This window comes from Zeugodacus cucurbitae, chromosome 4 (genome assembly GCF_028554725.1).
Source record: "Zeugodacus cucurbitae isolate PBARC_wt_2022May chromosome 4, idZeuCucr1.2, whole genome shotgun sequence".
Lineage (NCBI taxonomy): Eukaryota > Metazoa > Arthropoda > Insecta > Diptera > Tephritidae > Zeugodacus > Zeugodacus cucurbitae.
The window spans coordinates 25,837,544-25,861,356 of NC_071669.1; the positions used below are offsets into that span (position 1 = coordinate 25,837,544).

The 23,813-nt window shown below is 34.8% G+C and overlaps 2 protein-coding genes and 1 long non-coding RNA gene across 11 annotated transcripts in view; 2 read left to right on the top strand and 1 right to left on the bottom strand.

Moving 5' to 3' along the window:
• Nucleotides 1–12,766, top strand: part of LOC105219347 (formin-like protein) — a 68,715-nt gene extending 55,949 nt beyond the window's left edge. For 4 of the 9 annotated variants that reach the window (XM_011195413.3, XM_011195410.3, XM_054228770.1 and 1 more), the window contains 7 exons: nucleotides 1,744–1,830; nucleotides 4,439–6,166; nucleotides 6,234–6,447; nucleotides 6,526–6,818; nucleotides 6,881–7,435; nucleotides 8,459–8,578; nucleotides 12,003–12,766. In XM_011195413.3, coding sequence (XP_011193715.2) covers nucleotides 1,744–1,830; nucleotides 4,439–6,166; nucleotides 6,234–6,447; nucleotides 6,526–6,818; nucleotides 6,881–7,435; nucleotides 8,459–8,578; nucleotides 12,003–12,242 — 3,237 coding nt within the window. In that variant the 3' untranslated portion in view covers nucleotides 12,243–12,766. Of the gene's footprint in view, nucleotides 1–1,743; nucleotides 1,831–4,438; nucleotides 6,167–6,233; nucleotides 6,448–6,525; nucleotides 6,819–6,880; nucleotides 7,436–8,458; nucleotides 8,579–8,794; nucleotides 8,943–12,002 lie in introns of all 9 variants that reach the window. The other 5 variants (XR_008470810.1, XR_008470809.1, XM_011195415.3 and 2 more) reach the window with 5 other exon arrangements.
• On the bottom strand, nucleotides 8,973–11,018 carry LOC128921367 (uncharacterized). The gene is made up of 2 exons (XR_008470812.1): nucleotides 10,743–11,018; nucleotides 8,973–10,677 (listed from the first exon to the last, which is right to left on the bottom strand). It is a non-coding gene; the product is annotated as an uncharacterized LOC128921367 (long non-coding RNA).
• Nucleotides 12,767–16,800: 4,034 nt separating the features above from the next.
• On the top strand, nucleotides 16,801–23,497 carry LOC105219345 (autophagy-related protein 2 homolog A). Its single transcript, XM_054228769.1, has one exon. It carries the CDS (start codon nucleotides 16,913–16,915, stop codon nucleotides 22,808–22,810), a length of 5,898 nt encoding a protein of 1,965 aa, XP_054084744.1. The 5' UTR covers nucleotides 16,801–16,912; the 3' UTR covers nucleotides 22,811–23,497.
• The last annotated feature ends 316 nt before the right edge of the window (nucleotides 23,498–23,813 follow it).

Sequence of the window (23,813 nt, forward strand, 5' to 3'; positions counted from 1 at the left end):
CAATCCATTAATGCAGAGATAATCGATACACTACTTAGCACATGGCTTCTGGCAACTCTACTTCAAATGATCAAAATCGGTGTTAATCTTACCCAAATGTATCAAATCGGAAGAATGGGGGTCCAATGCGAGTCTTATCGCCCGATAGCTCTTCTTACCCCAGTAGTGAAGACAGTTGACAATTTCCCCTGGGCTGAAGTGATGGACTATAAATTACCTGAGCGGTCGGCAATCATCCGTATTATTTCGAGAAAAAACATCCAAGTTAAGGAAAATTAAAGAGGTTCCACAATGTTACTGTTTCCTCTCCATGTTACTGTTTAATTGCTATATTTCCAAACTCAGTTACCACATTCACAAATGATTGCACGATTACCACCTTGAATTTTCTCGCTTCTTCTCTCCGAGCTTCTCTTCGCCATAATGGCCAATGTCGCTAGCCGACAGCACTTGGGAAAAGACAAAGAAACAATCAAAGCAATCTTCGTGGGCGGTCGTCGATTACGCAGCACCGGTATAGTCGCCTAGGTGCCGTGGGCGCAGCAGTGGAAGATACAGGCGCGTCATATACCGCACTCCGGACAGTCACAGGATGCCTGTTGATGTCTCCTGAAGAATATTTACACAACGACGCCGTTATGCCACCTGTAAAGTCGGGTCCGACCAGATTGCGTACGCGGACAGCTTTAGACACGCCTTAAACGCCATTCAGAGCGGAGGTATTAACACCTTCCTTGGTCCCTCCCAGTGAAAGGTGTCCTTGAAGTCAAACCACCACCAATAGCAGATGAGCTCGAGTTGTCTCGTGAAACCAAAGTGACTCTTACGCATCTTCAGGATACTGTAGCGGGTTAAACTCCTGTATACCGATATACAGAATATATGTCCTGAATGCAACGAGTCCCCGTTAGATAACCTCGACGACAACTATACTTATACTTTCCGGTTCTGCAGGGCTGGTAACTATTTAACTGTGTTATTTGTCATGATTTCACTCTTACAATAGAATTGGCTTGAACCAAAACATTTGTTATTTTATCATATGAACGAATATACATACTTATGTAAGTGCATATAAGTTTGTTGAAAAACGCTTGCAAGTGATAAAACTTGTATTCTAAATTTCCGCAAAAGTTCATAAAACCGATCGGAAAGCGAACTTAATGTGCCATTTTCTTATCTTTATCAATTTCCATTTTAAAGTAGGACTTTAAATGAGTAAAAGAGTTTATTGCTCTCAGTGCTCTGATAGACGACCCTTTGTCGCTTCACAATGGACCATATCTTGCAATATGCCAAGATGTTGCTGTGTTTCATGCATTTCATATTCGCTGTGTCATTGTGTGGGTGTGCACTAGCGCAATTATAGTCTTGTTGTGTATCCGCCGGATAAAAGCTTTTCATATAAATATGTATATAGATATGGCCGGAACATAGATATAGTACATATTTATTATAAACTCATTTCGAGCTATGGGTTCTTTCACGGCATCAATTTTTAATTCAAATGGACTCGAGATGTTTTTGTTTTTAGAAACAATTTATATAATATAATATTAAGGGTTCGATCAAGCAATGTACAGAGTTTTCTTTTCTCGAAAAAATGTGAATTTTTTACAAGGTGTAATAGAGCAATTATATAATGCTAGATAGTTTCCCGTAGCATTCACTAATTTAAGTATATATTGTTGTCTTTATACTTTCATAAATTAATTATAAAAATCATGATTTTTCTAATTACAGGATATGGTGCAAGCGAAGGACCCACCAGCTCATTATTTGAACAAATTGCGCACATATCTGGACCCAAAGGCCTCTCGCAGCCATCGGGTAAGTTTGCTTTTAAACTCACATACATATGTATGTACATTTGTATATATTCGTAGTAACTGTAATGTTGTTTTTTTCGTGAACGTATTGTAGTTGCAGTTGGTTGAAAGAGTATTTGTCCATTGTTTGTAGTTTAGTAGCATTTCTTGTTTCCCTTTTGTGTTTTTTGATTTTAACGTTTCTTAATTTTTGTAAATTTTTATTTTTCTACCTAAAACGAATGTAAATTTGTGAAAAATTATTTATCTATATTTTTTATAATGGCTTTTGGGTAACTTACTATTATACCTTAACGCTCCAAAATGTTTTTCTTTAGTGAATAAGCTATTTTAAAACAACAAATACAGTACATATTTGATTAAGGAAATATTTAGTTTAGTTTACATAAAGTTTGAACGTAATTAGGAAATTGATTGTAAATGGTTACGAATGTAATGTTAATCAGTATTTGAGCTATTTGTATTTAGCTTAGCCTGGAGATTAACTTTTTTCGTGTAAGTAATGATCATACATTAGAAAACTTTTATAAGTAATTCGTCATTGTCATCGTTATTAGGCTCATTATGCTTCCAAGTGCTTCTTGCTAAGCGCTATTATACAGCTCTCTGAATTTGAAAAAAAATCGTAAGTTTTTTTCACCCAATTTCGAAAGCTGCATGTTCTGCATTTCAATTCTATTATATTCCTGCACAGGTGGTTCTCTAACAACAACTGTTTTTGTCAGAAGTGAATAACGCCATACCATCCGCGGTTGTATGTTGCTCTTGATCTAGCAACATTGCAATCTCAAATAGTTTTATTTTTAACTGACCTAACACCAAACAATTATAATAATATTAACATATCTAATAAAACGTAGATATAAAGTTCATAACGGGTGTTTTCTTTTTGAACTTGTGACTTTCAATGAGCAATGGTTCTTACTTTCAGAGTTAGTCTTTTTAACAGCTAAATCATTTTGGTTTGCCATTTCATAATGAACAAACCTACCCCGGATCAACATTTATTGCTGATATACGTCCCCTTGTCGAAAATTTGATCTCTCGCCCAAAAGCTAAATTTGTGGCCATAATATTATATGCGTTTTATTTATTATTGAAAATCAAATGTCTTAAAAAATCAGCCCTTATGATCTTTGCAAATGGTATCACTTAAAAACAGTTGAACCGATCTTCATGGCAGTTCAACGGTTGTATTTTCAGTTAGCACACCTTTTGCTGTCCGATAAGTAGAACCAAAGCTATGATCATAAAACAACAAAAAAATACATAAGTTTAGGACACTTCTTCTTCTTTACTGGCGTCGACACCGCTTAAGCTATTATAGTCGAATCAATAATAGATCGCCAAACAATTTTTCTCTTCGCTGTTTGGCGCCAATTGGTGATACCAAGTGCAGCTAGATATTCTCCACTTGGTCCTTCCAACGGAGTGGAGGTCTCCCTCTTCCTTGGCTTCCAACAAGGTGGTACTGCATCAAACACTCTCAAAGCTGGAGCGCTTTCGTCCATTCGATTAACATGGCCTAGCCAGAGTAGCCGCTGTCTTTTTATTCGCTGAACTACGTGAATTTCTCATCGTTCCATCGTCTGTTATTGGTGTTTTGGAACGCTACATGGAAAAAGCCAAATTTACAATGTGGAAATGGGATTCCACTTCATGAAGAAAAATGTTTCAAATAATCGAATTATAGGTCAAATCCATATATTTTTCTAAAGCGGACATGAATTAGTAGTAATTGTTGAATGTATCGTAGAGGTGTTTTTTTTATTACCCGAGTCGGGTAATCGAAAATAAAAGCCATTTTATAACTTTATTTTTTCTTTTTCTGTTTGGCATAAAACTAAAATGTTTAATTTATTATAAATATTAAGTAGAGAGTTTCTATTAAAGTTAGTTCTGCCTTGTTGTAGTAACTAATTTATTAGAGATACCTAAAAGCCATTACAAAAAGTAGAGAATATCAGAAATTTCCTAGGACTACCGTCTGTAGCTATTTTGTTGTTTGTGGTACCTTGGATGTAATCTTTATGTATTGAAGAGTTATTTACTACAAGCTCCTTGGCTTGGGCTCTAATCGACCTATCTGCTGCTATCCATACATTTGCGGTTTAAATGAAACCTTTTAATTTCTGTATGTAGTCAAATTAAATTTCTCTTAAAAATACTGAAAATTAATGCAAACTTTTCGTTTTCTCTACTTACACACTCACACACTTACACTATAACTTGTTTTTGTTATTTTGTTTTTTAATTTCTTTTCATGCTTCTTAAAACTTACAACATAATTTACTTCCTACACTTTTCAACGTCACCAATTCCCACACATCTCAAACTTTCATCATTCACTTGTTCACGTAATATGCAATTTTGTTTTTGTTTTCGGTTCGCTTTTGTGCACACCTCACCTGTCCCAAAAATACATATACCTATAACTACACCCTGTATATCCCAACAAACTTTCCGCCTGTTGTGTTTTTGTTCGTAATAACTATTAATTACGAATTCCTTCCCAATGTTCATGATCCATACCTAATCCATTTGCCACCCTTGAAACCTGTACCTTGCTTCCCTCCCCTCCTGCCCGGGACAATTTTGTACACTTACAGCTATTCTTCCTCTACTTTCTTTGTCAGAAACGCAAAATTGTCGGTGAGTCCACATCGACGCAGGTGCTGCGCGATCTAGAAATCTCTCTACGCACCAACCACATTGAATGGGTGAAAGAGTTTCTTGACGACACGAATCAGGGACTCGACGCACTTGTCGATTACCTAAGTTTTCGGCTACAAATGATGCGACACGAGCAGCGTGTCGAAGAAGCACTCTCCGATTCTGACGAGCGTTTGAATATGACAAGCAGTCAGACAGTGGGAGGAGGCGGCACCGGTTCGGGATCAGCAGATGGTCTTGGCAGCACATCGGTGGGAGTAAGTTCACCATTGAGTGGTAGCATCAACTTGGATGGTACGCGGAATCACCAACACTCACACACGGGACACTCGGGTGGCAGTCTAAACGGATTTTTACGTCCCTCGCTGGCCGAGGTGCTTGACAGTCCCAGCATTAGAAGACGCTCCAGACATATAGCTAAATTGAATATGGGCGCATCTACAGATGATATACACGTGTGTATAATGTGCTTGCGCGCCATAATGAACAACAAATATGGATTCAACATGGTAATACAACATCGTGAGGCCATCAATTGCATTGCGCTGAGTCTGATACACAAGTCGCTGCGTACCAAGGCGCTAGTGCTGGAGCTTTTGGCAGCCATTTGCTTGGTGAAGGGTGGTCACGAGATCATTTTGTCGTCGTTCGATAACTTCAAGGATGTGTGTCAGGAGAAGCGACGTTTTCAAACACTTATGGAATACTTCATGAATTTTGAAGCCTTCAACATTGACTTCATGGTAGCGTGCATGCAGTTTATGAACATTGTTGTACACTCTGTGGAGGACATGAATTATCGCGTCCATCTGCAATACGAATTCACAGCTCTTGGTCTTGACAAATATCTGGAAAAACTACGTATGACTGAATCGGAAGAGCTAAAGGTGCAAATTTCAGCTTACTTGGATAATGTTTTCGACGTGGCGGGTCTAATGGAGGATTCCGAAACGAAGACTGCAGCGTTAGAACGCGTGCAGGAGCTTGAGGATCAATTGGAACGTGAAGTGGATCGTAACTCTGAATTCATGTATAAACTAGCTGAGCTGGAGACAGAGGTGGCTGTATTGAAAGCAGAACGGGAAGACTTAATGACGACAAAACTGAAATTTGACGAAGAAGTCACAACGTTGCGTCGCATACTCAAACAGAATGAACAAGAACTGAAGAAGCGTGAATCTCTGCTTCAAAGCAAAAATCTCGAATTACAAACGTTGACTCGTTCATTGCCACGTTCTGGTTCGAATAGTGAAACGTCCCTGCAAAATGGTGGAGCATCACCAGATAAATGCATGTCTCCTCCACTGCCACCGCCGCCACCACCACTGCCATCTGCCATGTCACCTGCCAGTTCGGCGCCTCCACCGCCACCTCCGCCCGCGCCACCTGCACCACCACCACCGCCAATAGCGCACGGTGGTGCCATAAGCAACGGCGGTACACTATCACCTACAATGTCGACAAACGGCGGTTCGATAGGTTCACGTTCACCACCATATGGCTCTGGTCCAAATGGTGGACCCATAATGTGTGCGTTCCAACCGCCACCACCACCAGTGGCCGGTTTCATGCCCGCTCCAGACGGTGCCATGACAATCAAACGTAAAGTACCGACAAAATATAAACTGCCCACGCTTAACTGGATAGCTTTAAAGCCAAATCAGGTGAGTTGAGCATGAGAGTAATGTCTAGCACGTTAATAAACGGATATAATCAATTTGTATTGCCTAGGTTCGAGGAACAATTTTCAATGAGTTGGATGACGAGAAAATCTTCAAACACATTGATTTCAACGAGTTCGAAGAGCGTTTCAAAATTGGTATTGGTGGCTCATTGACAAATGGCAACAACACTGAAGTGGATGGTCTGCATTCATATCCCAGCAGGCGTTTCAAGAAACCGGACAATGTGTCGTTATTGGAACACACGAGATTACGAAACATTGGTAGGTTTTCACTTACTTTTTTTTTAATTCTATAATTGTATATGTTTAGAATTTCATATTTTGATCTTTCTTCACTAGCAATATCTCGTCGCAAATTGGATATGCCCATCGATGAGGTTATCGCCGCCATACACAGTTTAGATTTGAAGAAGCTCTCACTTGAAAATGTGGAATTACTGCAGAAGATGGTGCCCACTGATGTTGAGGTCAAATCTTATAAGGAATACATAGCCGAGCGTAAAGACCAAAATTTACTCACCGAAGAAGATAAATTCATGTTGCAATTATCGCGTGTAGAACGCATATCATCAAAGCTTTCGATAATGAATTACATGGGGAATTTCTTTGATTGTCTTCATCTGATCAGTCCAGTGAGTTTTAAAATCAGTTTTTTTTTTTTCAAATATATGTCTGATACATTTTTCGCTTACAGCAAATACAAGCTATCACAACAGCCTCAAATTCGCTCAAGAAATCGATGAAATTCAAAAATGTGCTCGAAATTGTCTTAGCATTTGGCAATTACCTAAACAGTAGTAAACGGGGCCCCGCCTATGGATTCAAATTACAATCGCTTGATACGCTAATCGACACCAAGTCAACGGACAAACGCTCGTCGCTATTGCATTATATTGTAGCGACCATCAGGCAAAAGTTTCCCGATCTGCTCAATTTTGACACAGAGTTGTATTGCACTGATAAAGCGTCACAAGTGTCGCTGGAAAATATCGTGACAGATGTGCATGACCTTGAAAAGGGCATGGAACTGGTAAAGAAAGAAGCCGAACAGCGTGTCAAAGGCACACAAACGCATATTCTACGAGATTTTCTCAATAACTCTGAGGATAAATTGAAGAAGATCAAAATGGAATTGAAGAATGCTCAAGATGCATTCAAAGAATGTGTTGAGTATTTCGGCGAATCATCGCGGAACGCTGATGCAGCTGCTTTCTTTGCGCTAATCGTGCGATTCACGCGTGCTTTCAAGGTGAGTAAATAATATACATACGCATTTATAATAATTATATTACTTTATCATTATTTCAATTCCTCGACAATTGAAACAGCTATTGAAAGCTTATTTTAATTTTAGTGCCGAACATGTTATTTAAGTTAAATACTTACATATAGTGGCGTACAAAAAAATTAGAACAGGTCTTGTTAAGAACAAAAACCTTTAAAAAATGTCTATCCTAACCAATGACAAATTAAAGCAATATGTATTATTATAGGTTCACTTAGTAAAAAACAAAATCGTTTAGTTGTAAAATGTACTCTTAAATGGCATATTGAATAACATTGGGAGAGAACATAAAAATAAGAATTCTTCACAAATTGATATCTATGATTAAAACTGAAGATTGTTGAATAGTTATTTATTGTTTTTCAGCATCACCTGGCATCTTTTTGGCATTTTTAACCACTTGCCAGTGTTTAGCATCACTTCCAACTAATTTTACCTAGCTTTCGTCTGTTTATAGTGTGTTACGATTTTTTTTACATTTATTGATCGATTCTATTTCACATGGGTTTTAGGAAACTCGTTACAACAGCTTCGTTCTCTGTATATACATCGGAGTCTTACAAGATATTCTTCCATAACGTGTATTTAAAACCAGACATCTCAGAAATGACTGAGCACAAATTCGAACTCCTTGTACCCCCCCTAATTGCAACAGATGATTTAATACAATTCCGATGAAATTATGGCATGCTCTTGATCCACAAACAACCGATTTTATCTTATTTTATTGTCCACCTTCACAAACTTCGCATTGACAATAGCCGGGGAAGTCCCAAAAACGATTTTTCTGCGGAGTTCCCGAACATTTTTTTTTTGTTAATGATTTGACACTTATACGTACTCAACCTAAAAAAGGTTAACAAACCGAAGCCGTTAAAAAATAATTTTCAATCGAATATTATTGCGTTAGGTGTTTTTATTTTTTTGTCTGACACTGTATATAGTACATAGTTATTATGGAAAATTTTTAAATAATTTTTTTCTCAGATTCACGATCAGGAAAACGAACAACGTCGACGCTTAGAACAAGCTGCGGCACAGGCTGCCACCAAAAAGGAAAGCGATCAAGTGTTAATGCGCAACAAAATGAACCAGAAGAAGCAACAGGTAAGCGCGTGCGCTGAAATATTACTTCTTTCCTACTTTTAGAACATCAACTACTTCTTATCAACACTAAGGCTTCTTAATTGTAATAAAGAAAAGTACGCAATGATTTGCATTTTTTGGCTAAGGCGCTTCATAATTTATCATTTGTTTGGTAATAGTGTTGGTTGCAGTTGTTATTGTTTTTTGTTTTTTCTTCATTAATTCGTCCACATACAGAAACTGGGTTGCGTGACTATGGAAAGCAGTTTACTACACAAAGCGCTTATTAATTCTGCGTGAAAAGACAAAGCAAACTGTTGCAGATAAATAAATAAATAAATAAAGCGAAATTTTAACGGAATAGAAAAATCCAAAATAATGTACAGTTAAGCAAAACATATATGAATTGTGCTTAGTCGTAATCGTTATGTAATTGTAATTTGTAACGTGGCGTGTGAATGTTTGGCAAAAAATAATATTGTTAAATTAGCTGCAAAAGGTGTTTGGCTTATGTTAAATTGAAAAATAATCATAAGAATTATATGTTTTGTTGGTGTTGGTGTGCTATTGCAGCTAAAATGCATTAAACAAGGTTCAAGTCGAGGATGCGAGCGTAACAAGCAACGCGTAAGACATTTTACTCAATTTCTGATGTCCATATTTGTAATACATGTACATACATATCAGTATTTCCGCTGCCTAGCTAAATTTATATGCGGACGTTAAACATGCTTAATACCACCACTACACGAGGACATATATACATACATCAACACAACTCCATAGCACATTTAACTCACTTACATGCATACATATACCGTGTATTATTATTATTGTATTCACATATAAAGATACAGCTTAGTTTACATAATCTGAAACAAAAACCAAAATTAGCCAAATAGCATAAGGAGGAAGTGAAGTGCCTTAAAGTTTATTAATATTTACCATCATCATGACGTTAATCATCACCACTACAACCATTACCAAAAACAAAAAATGCATCGCTCCCACGATGACTAAGATTATCACAACCACCACCACCACCACTACCACCACAACCACCACAACCACAATTACCATGCTTCCTGATAAACGATAAGGAGCTCGCACTTGGTAACACATAGAACATTAATTAAAGATCTGGTTTAAGTCATTACGTTACACCGTCCGTTTGTAGGATGAAAAATGAGTAAGTGATATTATAAACCAAAACTTCAGTTGCTTCGTAGAGAAATATATACTTACATATAAATATATAGCAATAGTTGCCCTAAATACCTACAATACATACATATTCATACTTGTTTACGTTCTCCTTTTTGTGTGTTCTCAATTTGTTTGTCTATTTGTGTTCTATATTTGGTTTATTAATATTGTTTAATAATTTGTGAAATCCTCCTACTCACCCTTATCGTAACATTTAATAGTTAAAGCTAAACACATTTTTTACATAACATATAACACATTTTATGTGAAACTAACAAATGTAATCAAGGTTCGCTAAACACCCACACATTTATGTAAAAACTCGATTCCTGGAAGGGAATTTGACTTATATTGCCAATTCAAGAGTTCGAGTTATGAAAGTTCAACTGCATATTATTTAGGAAGACGAAAAAACAATTTTCCAAAATTTTGAAACCTACCTAAACCCTTAAATCGAACCAAATTTGAGACGCGTGTTTGATATTATTTACAGCCCTATTCTGTGCACTTTACAAATTCAACATATTTCTAATTTATAAAGATTTTGATTCAGCATTGCAAATTTTAGTCAATAAACGACAAAGTTTAGTTTTTCATAGTATGCAAGGTACTTTTCTGACAACATACTTGAAATCTATTATAAAAGACCATGTATGTACATACATATATGCATTATATAATATAATATTCTATGGCTCCGCGGGGGAGCAAAAGACTCCGGGGTTGTGGGATCGAAAAGCGATTATATAGCTTCTGTCATCCGATTATCAATCCCATCTTCGCGCGGCACCCCTTATCTACGAAGCCACAATAAAAAATGCTCGGTTAAAACAAACACTAATCAAGATAACCTTTAGCATGACCTTTTGCGCATTCTCATAAACTTCCCATCTAGCTCAAGAGCAAAGGAATTACTGTAAATTAATGTTAAATTATTAACAATTTTAGAACAAATATTGAAATGCATTTGAAAACTTACATTACAGAATAATTCAATTAAATTTTTCAATTCAATTCGAATGTAATTGGACAGAAATCAGATGTTTCTGTTTACATTTACATTTACATTTCCCACACGTGTGGGGAAAAGCTAACCGTACTGAAGCTTTCTATTTTAAAAAGATTGTCACAGAGTACCAATAAATTTCTTACTTGATAAAAATCGGAATAAATTTTCAATTTATTTTTTATTATTATCCAATGCACAGAATAGGTCCTTTAAAATATATTAAAAATGTTGATGATTTTACATATATAATTGCTTCTAGACAAATGAAATAAAGTTTTATTTCTGTTAGTTTTGATGTAAGTCTGTTTGAATAAGTTTTGACATATTTTTATATTGTTTTGTGTTCGTGGCTCTCTGTCAGTTTTAGTATTATTGTATTATGTAATGATATTTTGGATCATTTTTAACTGGCCAAAAGGTTATAGTTTTTTTTTTAGAACAAGCTAAGTTATAGTGTTTCATACTAGCATTTAATTAATACTTCGTGTTAGTTTTAAATTTTAAATGTTTTATATATATGAACTATATTGACATTACTTAGTTTCAGAGCCACCCCAATTGATATGCATCCAAAATAAAAATGATCAACAAATAATAGAATTTTAAAGATAAATAAAAAAAATTATAATAATTGGGCTATTGGATTTCAGAATGTTGAAAAATGATGAACAAAGTTGTACGAGTAATTAACACTTCCGAATACGACTAAAATCAACTGAAAATCAACTGAAAATCAGAAAAAAACTATTTACCTACATATTATAAATAATTAATGCTAATTAATTTCCCGAAATATTTCACCCAATGTACCGCTTTAATGTGTTGTCTTAAACAAAATCTGTCAATTTGAATAACATAAATTAAATTAAACATTCCAAAGTCATGCAACATATTTTTTTTTAATACTGAAAGTATTAACTGACATAATTAGTGCTCATCATGCTCATCTGTCTATCATTTACATTTTACTATTTCATTTAGTTTAAGTAAGCTTTAAAAGTACAACGAAGATACATATGTATGTGTGTATGTGCGATATACCTGGTGACGGTCCAAACTAACAAACTTTTTTTATTTATCCTTTCTCCTATTTTCATGCATCCTAAATGCGCTTGCGCTTACTGGTTTACTGTGGTGATGCGCTTATTTTCCTTTTGTTTGCCGCTTTCGTTTGAATGTGCCACGACGCTTATCCAAAATTTTCACCATATCACATTGTACTGATAACAGGTGCCCGCTTGTGGTTTCTCCTTACAGGATGCTGTCATAAACGAGCTGAAGAGCAAAGCGAATTCGGTGCGTGAGAAGAAGTTATTGCAGCAGGATGAAGTCTATAACGGTGCGCTGGAGGACATATTGCTCGGTTTGAAGAGCGAACCCTATCGGCGGGCCGATGCAGTGCGACGCAGTCAACGCAGACGCATCGATAATAATCGTTTATCACGCACACTCGAAGAATTAGATGTCTAAAGCGAAAGTCGAAAAATTATACGAAAACTAGTAGAATGAAAATTGAAACAAAATTTATTAGAGATAATGTATGTACGTCATGTACAACAACATATATACATTTAATGTTTTATAAGCGACAAATTAGATTGTATTTTCTACAATAGCATAAAATGCCAAGCGAAAACTAGAATTTTGGATACAATTTTTCATAATACATACATACATACATATAAGTATGCATAGAATTGCCATACTCGAATACATAAGTAATTTACTTACATACATTCATAATGCATAGGTCATAACCGTTTTTGGCACAATTTAGAAATACATACATATACATACATATATACTAAACGAAAAATGAGCAATGCTTACAATTTAATAAAGCTTAAGTACATTCCTTTCAGTGTTGTCGAAATTTCTAAGTTTGCGGCATGCAAAAGTCCAGGCTATGGCTTGTGGCATGTCAAGTAGTTAAGTATTGCATTATTGTATGAAATGTTCGAATAAAAGAAATTCAACAGTCAGTAAAATATAAATATATGAAAGCATTTTTAAGAATCTCGTACTGCTGCATGTATATATATATATATATTAATGTATATATAAATGTGCTTATGTAATTGCGTTTTGAAATTTTTTCAATGTTTTTTTTAGTTTTTTAATTTTGTATACACCAAACTTATGTAACATATTGTCTCTATTTGTATTTTTTTTTTTTGCATATTTGTATATACATATATTCTTTCGTATAATATATATTTTATTGTTAACTAATTTTCTATAATCTGTAAATATATTGCAAAAATTGAATACATACAAGTGCATTGAAATTGTTGATTGTAAAAGGTTAAGCTTGAATATTTAGTGATGTGGTTGGTTTTTAATGTATAATACATGTAGAACGGAATAGTCGTTACTATTTCGCCAACAATTCGTGCAAATAAAGCAATTCCAATTATTGCACGTCTAAAAAGCCGTTACACATTTTTAGTTAATTACAAATTAAAAAAAAAAACAACAACAACATTATTATTAACGCTTATTTTATGCAAAATATATGCAGACATTTATATTTGTTTTATTGCCCAAGCGCATATGTATAAATATATTTATACGAAACTTATATACATATTTAAGTTCTCACATTTAAATTATTAAATAAACACAAAAGCAATTATTTGAAATTTTCTTTGTTTAATTTTGTTTTTATTATTTTTCATTGTTGGGTTGCGGCGTTTGTCATTTAGTCTGTTTTTGTGTCACTAAGTTGCACAGATTTGAATTGTCTTAATTTCCGTGAAGGCCAGGCTCCGGCATCTGCGCGCATAGCTTAGATGTGTTGTTTCAGCATTTCTATTGCGCAGTAGAAAGGAGCATGCACCAAATGATATTTCACAGAGATTTGTGTGTAACCTTGAAATGTAATTTTAATTTTGTATTCGGTAAATGTGCTGAGGATACAAAAACACATATGTGGATTACAGATTTAGAAACTACGTTCAAATACTTTAAACCGAAGAGGTTTTTGAAACGGTCACTATGAATAAACATGTGTACATGCTATTTTAGTTTCTACCTGCTAGCAGGCTAATTTAAAACAGACGATTTAAGTACCAAAATCGTTAATCTGCCATGACTAAACCGCTCGGCGGCGAACACCGACAATCCTGAAAACTAGTTGCTGTATGTTTTCTGTCTGTCGCTACAACAACAACGACCGTCCTACTTATTTTGGGTTGTAGTATTACAAATAGACTTCAAAAGAAAATAAAAAAAAACGCAACTAGATGTCTATATTTGCATTTCAAAATTATGTTTTTGCTACCATACAGATTTTAAAATTTTAAATACTGATTATCAAGGGTTATTTAATTTCGAAAACGCTGTCGAAATGAATGCTCTAACAAGCAACCAAAACGTAATTCTCTCGGAAACTCAAGATGGCATTCCCAAAAGTTATCAGAACTAGAATACATTTTTTTAATAAATCCAAATCCACAAAGTCTATCTTTTTTTACACTGGATAACTAATTTTTGAACGTAATGTATCGACATTTGTGGATCATATAAATACAAAAGACAGTCGAAAACATATTTTTTGTACAAAATATTATTTATTATAACACTAGTTTGCTTTTCAGAAACATTGAAATACCACAATGTAACCAATAGCTTAAATATCCAAACCAGCATTTGTTTCTTTTATTAGTTATATTCAACTAATTCCAGCAAATACTACATACATACATATATATGTAGTTATATGCATGTCATACAGAAATATTCTGAAATATGAGAAAGCAGACTCAAACGCAACATTACAAAGAGACTATACTTTGCAGGTACTCCAGGAAATAATATTTTCCAAAAAAAAATTAAATATTTATAGCATTTGATCATTTACTAGTTCTACTGGGGCATTTATAGAAAGGGATTTTTAAATATTAGTATATAGAGTATACATATAGACATATAATACATAGATATAGTCTCTTTATCACAAAAATTAAAAAAAAATATACATATACTGCAACTGCTTTTAAAAAAAGGAATACGGCATACATTTATAGCAATTAATTGTAAATATTCGTACCGTAAGCTTTTTATACAGTTTTAAAATTATATACATTTACCTAATATTACGCGAAAATACCCATACGATATACATACATACATATATTATGCACAAATTATGTAGATTTATAGAGCATAGGATTTAACAACTTATTTTATATTCGATGATGGCCTTAGGTCGATCGCAATTTAACGAGCTTTTTAGATAAAATCTTGATTAAAAAACAATGTTTTAAATTCCATTAGTTTACATAAAACTATAAGACAATTAAATTTTTATTAATGTTAGATTAACATTTATATATTATATATAATCGGTTTTTTATTATTTCAAAGAGGTATGTAACTCATAATAATTAATTGAAAATGTTTAAAATAAATTATAATTAAATATCAAAGCTGAATTCGGTATTTTTTAAATAATTTGCTTAGTTATAATTTCATTAAATTTGTTGTAAAAAACCAATTTGTTAAATAAATATTTAATATACTGGTAGCGTTAAATTTGGTTGAGAAACATGTTACTGCAATCTCTTCATGCCCAGTGAATAATAAAATGAAATATAATCGTATACACCACTTACATGTTTTTATTTAATATTTCTTTGACAGGTGATCATTATAAAATAATTTACAGGAAACTTTCTAGTGCTTGCATATGTCTATGCTTTTTGCGCTTACATCTTGTTATTTATTACAATATTTATTCAAATGCTTGGTAACAATAGAATAAAGGGAAGACAGGGAACTTTTGATGATAATTTAAGCTTATCTTTTACTTTTTAAATAAAACTTATATTTGAGGAAAATGTAAGAATGGTTAAATAATTAAATCGAAGAACTCAATTATATATATGTGTCTACTTAAATTCAAACAAAAAGTAATTTTCAACTAAAAAGTTAAAATGTTAAAGTTATAACATTGATAAAAATAGAAAATTTCAAAAAACAAGGTATCTCCAAATATATTATTGACTTCACTTTGTTTTGATCTGGCACCACCGTGAATAAATAGATGCGAAAGCGAAACAAAACAAATGAAAAGTTAATTAACATTGCCATGCCTCTGATTCGCATCTCAGCTGGTTCCGTTTATGAACAGTGATACCCATAAAACACTCGAACAAAACAAAACAATTGCGTTAATTTTATATGGTAATATTATTTACCAAGAATAATTGGGAACAAATACAATACAACTATATACAGTTGAACTCCCAAAACTCGAAGTTTTTGGTTCTTTACGACCAGGATATAACACAATATTTTAAATTTCCCTATCGAGGCATAAAAGAATACCTATAACGTATGGAGGCGAATAAAAATATGATATTATAAATCATATAACAAAGGTATGGGATACAGACGTCAAGAGGCAAACTTCAACAAACAAAATTACAGAATTACTTCTCTTAACGTATATTATGCGATGTAAATAAATTAATCTGTGTATAAAGCTGTTTAAAAAATTATATGTTTTAATGAAAGCTTTTAAAACTCGAAGTTTTTTGTGGATTACGTTGATTCGAGTTGGGGAAATTCAACTGAACATGAGATTATGTATTAAAAAACATTTTTATATTCACAAGTTATATATTATAAACTGTATTAAAAAAATATATATTATATAGAATACATGATAAATTCCATATTATTTATTAGAAAATATTGCTGTCTACTACTGCTCTTTGTGTTGAACAATTAAGGCTTCTAAAAAATTTAGTTACAATTCGAATTGTAAATGCAAAATTTGTAAGGAATAGTCCTATTCTAAATATTCCTAGCTGTGCCTAACTTGTTCTTATAACTTTATTACTTTATTTTATTAAAAGATTACAACGATACTTTGAAAATTAATGGTAGCAATATTTACATTTTAAGAGCTTTATTTAGGAAGCGGCGATTTATTTAGCTCGCCACTTTAACTATTTTTATTACCAATAAAATCGAACACATTATTGCATATGGTGATGTTATTTTTGTTGATTGGGTAACACTGGCCACAGATGTAAAGCAAATATTTACTGAAACGAAGTTGTTCGACGCAAAAGTATAAAGTAACAAAGCATTGTGAAAAATATTAGTTTGTGAGCAATTGATTAAGAAGGATGTCTTGGTTCAAAGTTTGGACTGGGATCAAAAGTAAAACATGCAGGTATTTACTGCAACGGTATTTGGGTCAGTTTTTGGAAGATAAACTAGACTTGAAGCAATTTAATGTGGATTTGTACAACGGGAAAGCTACAGTGAAAAATGTATCGTTAAATGCAAAAGCGTTAAACGCAATTTTGGAAGCTCAAGGATGGGCTATAGAAATCATAAGTGGCCATATTGGCGTTCTCACAGTTTCAGTGCCATGGAACGCATTAATGTCGAATAGCAGCTCTATTGAAGTTTCAGACGTAGTTATTTCGGTAAGACCTGTGCAAAGAAAAAATAATGGAACGTCCATGCTGGAATCAATGTGGTCGTCAGCAAGCAATTCTATGCAGTTAGCTGAAGAATGTATGAAGCAAGATGATGAAGATAATGAAGAAAACTATCAAATAGATGCAAAATCAATTCCAGGATTGGAGAAATTTGCAGAAACTATTGATAGCATTTTAAACAGAATTAAAGCTACATTTACAAATACGTTTATAGAACTGCAATATCATTCAGCAGATAATTCAAAAGCCATATCATTGTGCTTTAAAATAGATGAGTTAATATACGAAAATGTCACGGGCTGCATGCAAGAACAAAAACAGGAATCCCACAGGTTCCAAACCAGCAATCAGGGAGCTACCGACGAGAATAAATATCTGCTGCCTATGTTTGCGAAACATAATATCAGTGTATGTGGTTTAACTATAAGTACTGAAGAGTTGAAGACAATGAGCGAAAGTTCAATATATGCTCATACAGATTTTCCTCAATCCAGTGCTATTCCTATCATGGAAGTAAGAGAAGCAATACATTTCCGAATCAAAATGAAACAATCGGAAAATATAAATGGACCTAAAATAATAATTGATTCCGATATCGGTTCGATTTACACTCTTATTACGCCAAGACAAATACACTTGATTTTAAAACTTATACAAGCATTTCAAAATGATAATTGTGATAAACAAGACGTTGAATATTTCGAAGAAAAGCCTTATAATGATAATTATATGTATCAGAATACCAATGAAACGGTTAAATTGGGTAATTGGATAGATTGCGAAACCGGCCCCTCAGTTGGAGACCCCCTACATCGCATAAATTTGGATCGTTTAAAAGACTTGTCGATTGGATATTCGCCACCTAGCAGCTCCATGAGCTCTAGCACCACACTAACTGGCTTGTCAAAGTGGCAACGTAAAACAACAAGTTTGGAGTACTCCGGTGACATTTTAAGTTTTTCGGTGAAAATATCGGCATTTGTGTCCATAATACTTTTGGAAGACGTATTGGTAGAAAGCATCACAAATAATCAGAGTCCTCTAAATAGAACAAGCGAACAAAATATGATTGAGTTTTCTAAACAATTTTTCGATCATGTTCATCAAGCGAGTAAAGAGAAAATCGATTCCGTGGCATTAACATGTGGTAAAAACCATTTGTTCTTTTCTATATCACCAATAAATTGTGAAGGAAGTCAGCACAGGATAAAACAAATGATATTGTCGAAAATTAACTTCGTAGCACAAAAGATTGACCTTTACGAAGTATTGAATTCGAAACAATCTGAGTTAATAACATTTGACCACAGCGAAAATTACAACACAGCCGATGTTTCTGTACATATTAAATCGGACGTTAATTCAAAAAGTGTAGATATCGTATTGCAAAACTGCCGTATAGAACTAGATATATCCATATACGATCGCCTCAGTGCTATTTTTGCAGCCTCACCTTTTACTGCGTTCTCATCTAAGCACACCCCCTCTTCATTCTTGAAGCAAGAAGCACCAAAATCAACATTAACTACAAATTTGACATCGACATCAGTGGAGTTGATATTACGTTTTCCAATTTACGATGCTAGACCAATACACGATCCAAATCGAGTGCCATGGTGGCAACAAAATGTACGACCTGATTATATGATTATTTCACTTGACTATGTTCGTATGAAGTTTGCTGGCGGAATATTTGAGCTATTGACAAATGAATTAAATGCTTACTATGTTGAAAAAGACAGAAGTGAAAAAGTTTGGTTACTCAAAACAAATTCAACGAAATCAAACGCAGAGGTTATCGATTATGTTAAAGTCTCGGTCACAATACCAGATGATTATTACTGGAGAAATATAAAGAATGTCTACTCAGATGGCAATTTCTATGAAAATATAAAAACAAATATAGACAGTTTACCATTTAGTGCGAAACGTGTTTGTAGGGAAAGCGATACCCTACATAACAAAACTGACTGTATGGAGTCCGAAACTATATTGCTGCCTGGCGAAACGGAAGAACTAGTTGAGTTTCGTAGAGCTACAATGCGCACTTCCAGAATACAAGTTGAAGTGACTACACCAAACTTACACCTCGTGCTGGAATCAAAAAAATTGTACGAAGTTATCTATAACCGCTTCAACACGGACCTTTTCATGTGGGAACCGAGTTCACCTATTTTGAACTCAATGAACACGATTTGTCTTGAAAATAAGCAAAGTATATATAATATACCACATTCGTCAGAGCCGCAATACAGGGGTTTCAATGAGTTTGATTTATCCGATTCTGAAGAAAGCGGCTCATACACAAATCAGAATATAAACCTTAAAAATATCTCTATGACAGAGAGTATATATTTTTCGATACATGATTCGCACAATGTAGAGGAGAGCTATAGAGAAGAGTTTAACATAAAGAAAAGCCAATTCTCCATTAATCTTTCAATACAAAATGGAATGGTGGAATTATTTACTTCAATAAGAGACGCAGAAAACCAAATAATACCTAAAGATTTGGGTAAAATAGAAATCAGTGTGAATGAGCTCAATATATTTTCCGTAAATGGTTACAATGATAATAAACATTTATGTTATTTATGCATACAAATTGGTGATATTAAAATGGATCATTGTGGACTATTGCAACGAACGTCCACAAAACTTTCCACTGAGACTGAGCGGATGATGCAGAAAACGTTCTATAAAACACCAACAGGCTTGTTGAAGTCTAATCAAACAAGTATGAAAGAAAGGGAAATGCTCTCTCTGGTCATCGAAACGAAACGTGTGCCAGACCAACGTGTGAAGAGAATCGTGGTGACTACCGGTATCCAGCAGGCAACATTGGGATACCATCCCTCTGTAACAAATCAGTTTTGGCTGAATCAACTTATTGATTTTCTTGATGTGGTCGACTACCCCATAGAAGGGTATGTACCATTTGGCATAGTGACGGAAATGCAGCTGCATTTGTGGAACTGCGCAATTGATTACAGGCCAACAAACTTTGATTATCGTGCCATAGTTGAATTGGGTGCTTTCACAATAAGCAGTAACGTTATATCCTCTGTAACGGGATGTAATTTACGTTTCATCATTGAAGATTTTATTCTATCTATCGCGCCCAATAAAGTAAACAAGACAAGTCCAAAAGCTGGCAAAAAAGAGACAATTGATTCAAAGTATCTGGTACCCGTACTTGATATCGGTTTAGTCGACATATCACTAAGGCTAAACGAGAACTCAGAAAAACATCCGAAATTTGATTTACGTTGTTCTGTGCATGATGCACATTTGCGCACATGCAGTGATTCGGGCAAAGCACTAGCGCAACTCATCGAACACCTCGCAAATGATGGCGACACCGTAGATAATGAACAAAATATTTCATCTACAACATTGCAGCAATCTGGACTAGATATCAGCGAAACGTCTACATTGGATGGACATAAGCGAAAAGACAGCTTAACTGAACAACAAGAATGGCAACAAGAACGTGTAAACGTAATGATGGCAGAAGCCCTCAGAGAAACGGAGGCATTGAGTGTAGTGCCCTCAACCTCAAAGAACGCAAAAATGGTTGGTTATGGCATTGAACCATTCTATTTCCCGGATGAGCAGCAACTGGGCACATTAGACGACGATTACGATTGTGGCGATGACTTATCCGCAATTGTAAATTTTGAGCATCACGTTATGACTACATCTTTTTGTCCTACAGAACCGAGTGTAGAGGTGTTACCACAGATTAAATCCGATTTGGGCGATGTTAATAATGAGCGTAGATACAGCATGCAAAAGCGTCAGCCACGCGAGGATGAATATTGTGTTATATCCGAAGATGAGCGCCGAAAGGTTTCGCAATGTGGCGTACGCGAGGTGAAATTATGCGAAGACCCTATACGCATAGTGGACAACCACTTCTTCTTACCCACTAATAAGTTGGATTTACTTCAACCTCCGGATGATTTCCCAATGCCTGTATCGCGTTACACACTTTGTGAAATGACATTCACATGGCATCTTTATGGTGGCAGAGATTTTCAAACGACAACCGATGATAATACTGCGAAAGATGATACAGGTCCCTTCCGTATGTCTGATGCCTACAAACATGGTGTGTCGTACTCAAAAGGCAGCAATAGTGTTTGCGGTGCAAAAAAAGCGAAAGACCTATCGTGGAAAACAATTGGAGGTGTGCAGCGCAATCACGAAGTACTTGTGGAAATACAGTTAACCAAAGTACGTTTGTCACATGAAATGTATCCAAACCATCTAACCCAGGCCTCGCGACAAGTTCTAGTAATCCATGATATGGAAATTCGAGACCGTTTGAAATCTTCCGAAATTAATAAATTTTTATACAATCCTAATTCTAAGACTACATCACAGAAATGCCCACAACAAATGCTTGTGGTAAAGGCTTTGCATGTCAGACCGAAGCCCACAATTAACTCGACACAAGAGTGCTCATTGAGGGTTTCTCTTTTGCCAATGCGGCTTAACATCGATCAAGATACACTAATTTTCTTGGCAGATTATTTTACAAATATTAGCAGTAACATGAAAGAGACAAATCCATCGGACAATAATCAACCGGCCGAAGCACAAGCACCTATTATGGATGTGGAGCTGTCTGAAGATGACGAAGACTTGCAGGCAAGAAATCTCATATCGACAAATCTTGAGTTACTCGAAAATGAAGTAACCGACAAAACGGACAAACAAATACAAACAGATGAGTTGGAAAAGTCATCTCCAATATACTTCCGTGAAGTTATATTTGGTCCAGACGTATCAATACGTTTCGACTATCATGGTCGTCGTGTGGAACTTTCGCGCGGTCCCATAGCAGGACTGCTTATGGGGCTAGGTCAATTGCAGTGCTCCGAAATTAAATTAAAAAAGATCATATACCGTCGGGGCTTCTTAGGGGTGGACAAGCTAATAGCATACTTGTGTCGAGAGTGGCTCAAAGACATTAAGCGGAATCAGCTACCAAAAATTTTGAAAGGTGTCGGGCCAACTTATTCATTCGTGCAATTTATACAAGGTGTAATCGATCTATTCCGTTTGCCAATTGAACAATATCAACGCGATGGACGTTTAATTCGCGGACTTCAACTGGGCGCACAAAGTTTTACGGCAAGAACAGCGCTAGCAGCGCTGGAAATAACTTCACGTGTTATACAGATTTTACAATTTACAGCTGAGACAGCATTTGATATGGTGTCTTCTGGACCCTCTATACGAACAGTGCGCCGACATCGTAGAGATAGAAAGAAACGTTCGAATAGGCCGAAAGACATGCGTGAAGGTGTGACGAATGCGTACCTGATAGTGAAGGAGGGATTTAACGATTCAGCCGCCACACTTATAGAGACAGCCGTTGCAGAGCACGACCAGAAGGGATATACTGGGGCGGTGGGGGCTGTGATGAGACAGATACCACAATTAGTTGTTTGTCCGGCAGTTTTGGCTACTCAGGCTACAACCAACATCTTGGGCGGAGTCAAAAGCTCTCTTGTACCTGACGCCAAAGTTGAAGCGCGTGAAAAATGGAAAACCGATATTGACTAAATATTCGTTTTATATAACTAAACTATATACATATATATATATATATAACTAGTTAAGTGTGATGTACTATAACAAATAGATTTTATACGTTCAATTGAAATTATAATTAATTCTATGTACTGTTTAAATGCAATGAATGAGCCTAAAGCGATAAGTAAGTATATACATATATATGTATGTATGCACTTTGTTATTTTCAATGAATTTCGAGATTACTTGGCTAATAATTTTCTATATGACACATTTGATAAATCACTAAACATTAATTGCGTAGTATATTCTGCGTGTAAGGATTTACGAAAATAAATGAATGTTGAGCATAAGCCTTTTTTTATATTATTGAGTAACATTTAATACTATTATACTATACTCCTTTATCAACACGCCTTGAATTCATGTGTCTGCATACACATGTGAACATTTCCAGCTTTTGTTCTTTTAAAAATTGAAATGCACAAGGTCAACTAATGTATAATTTACATATCAAATATAACCATACATATATAAAATGTACATATGTTCATGCATATTTCCGTGTGTGTGTTGTTTTGAATCAATTGGGGTTTGAGTCGGTTTATAAAATGATAAGCTTTACTATAATTATAAATTAAGTGCAAGTGCATGTAAATTTTTACTACTCTGCACTAAAAGTTTTGTTTTATATAAAACTTGGCTGGAAACGGTCATCTTACAAAGTCCATCAAGAAATCGGATAAAAACATATTGAACTATTTGAATGCAATCCAAGAAAGGATTTCTGCGGAAATAATAATGAGTTTGAATGTTCAAATATGTTTCTTAGTGGAGTTGATTACTGTTTTCAGAAGCAAACTGTTCGTACCCAAAATACTTCCTCTTACCGACTTTCTCGAACTTAACGGATCTTCGTTATAAGAGGTATGCATCCGTCGGGAAAACTTCTAACGTTAAAAGAAAAGTAAAAACTAAACTAAGTAAAAACTTTTCTGAAGATGTTGTTTTATATAGAATTTGATATCAAATT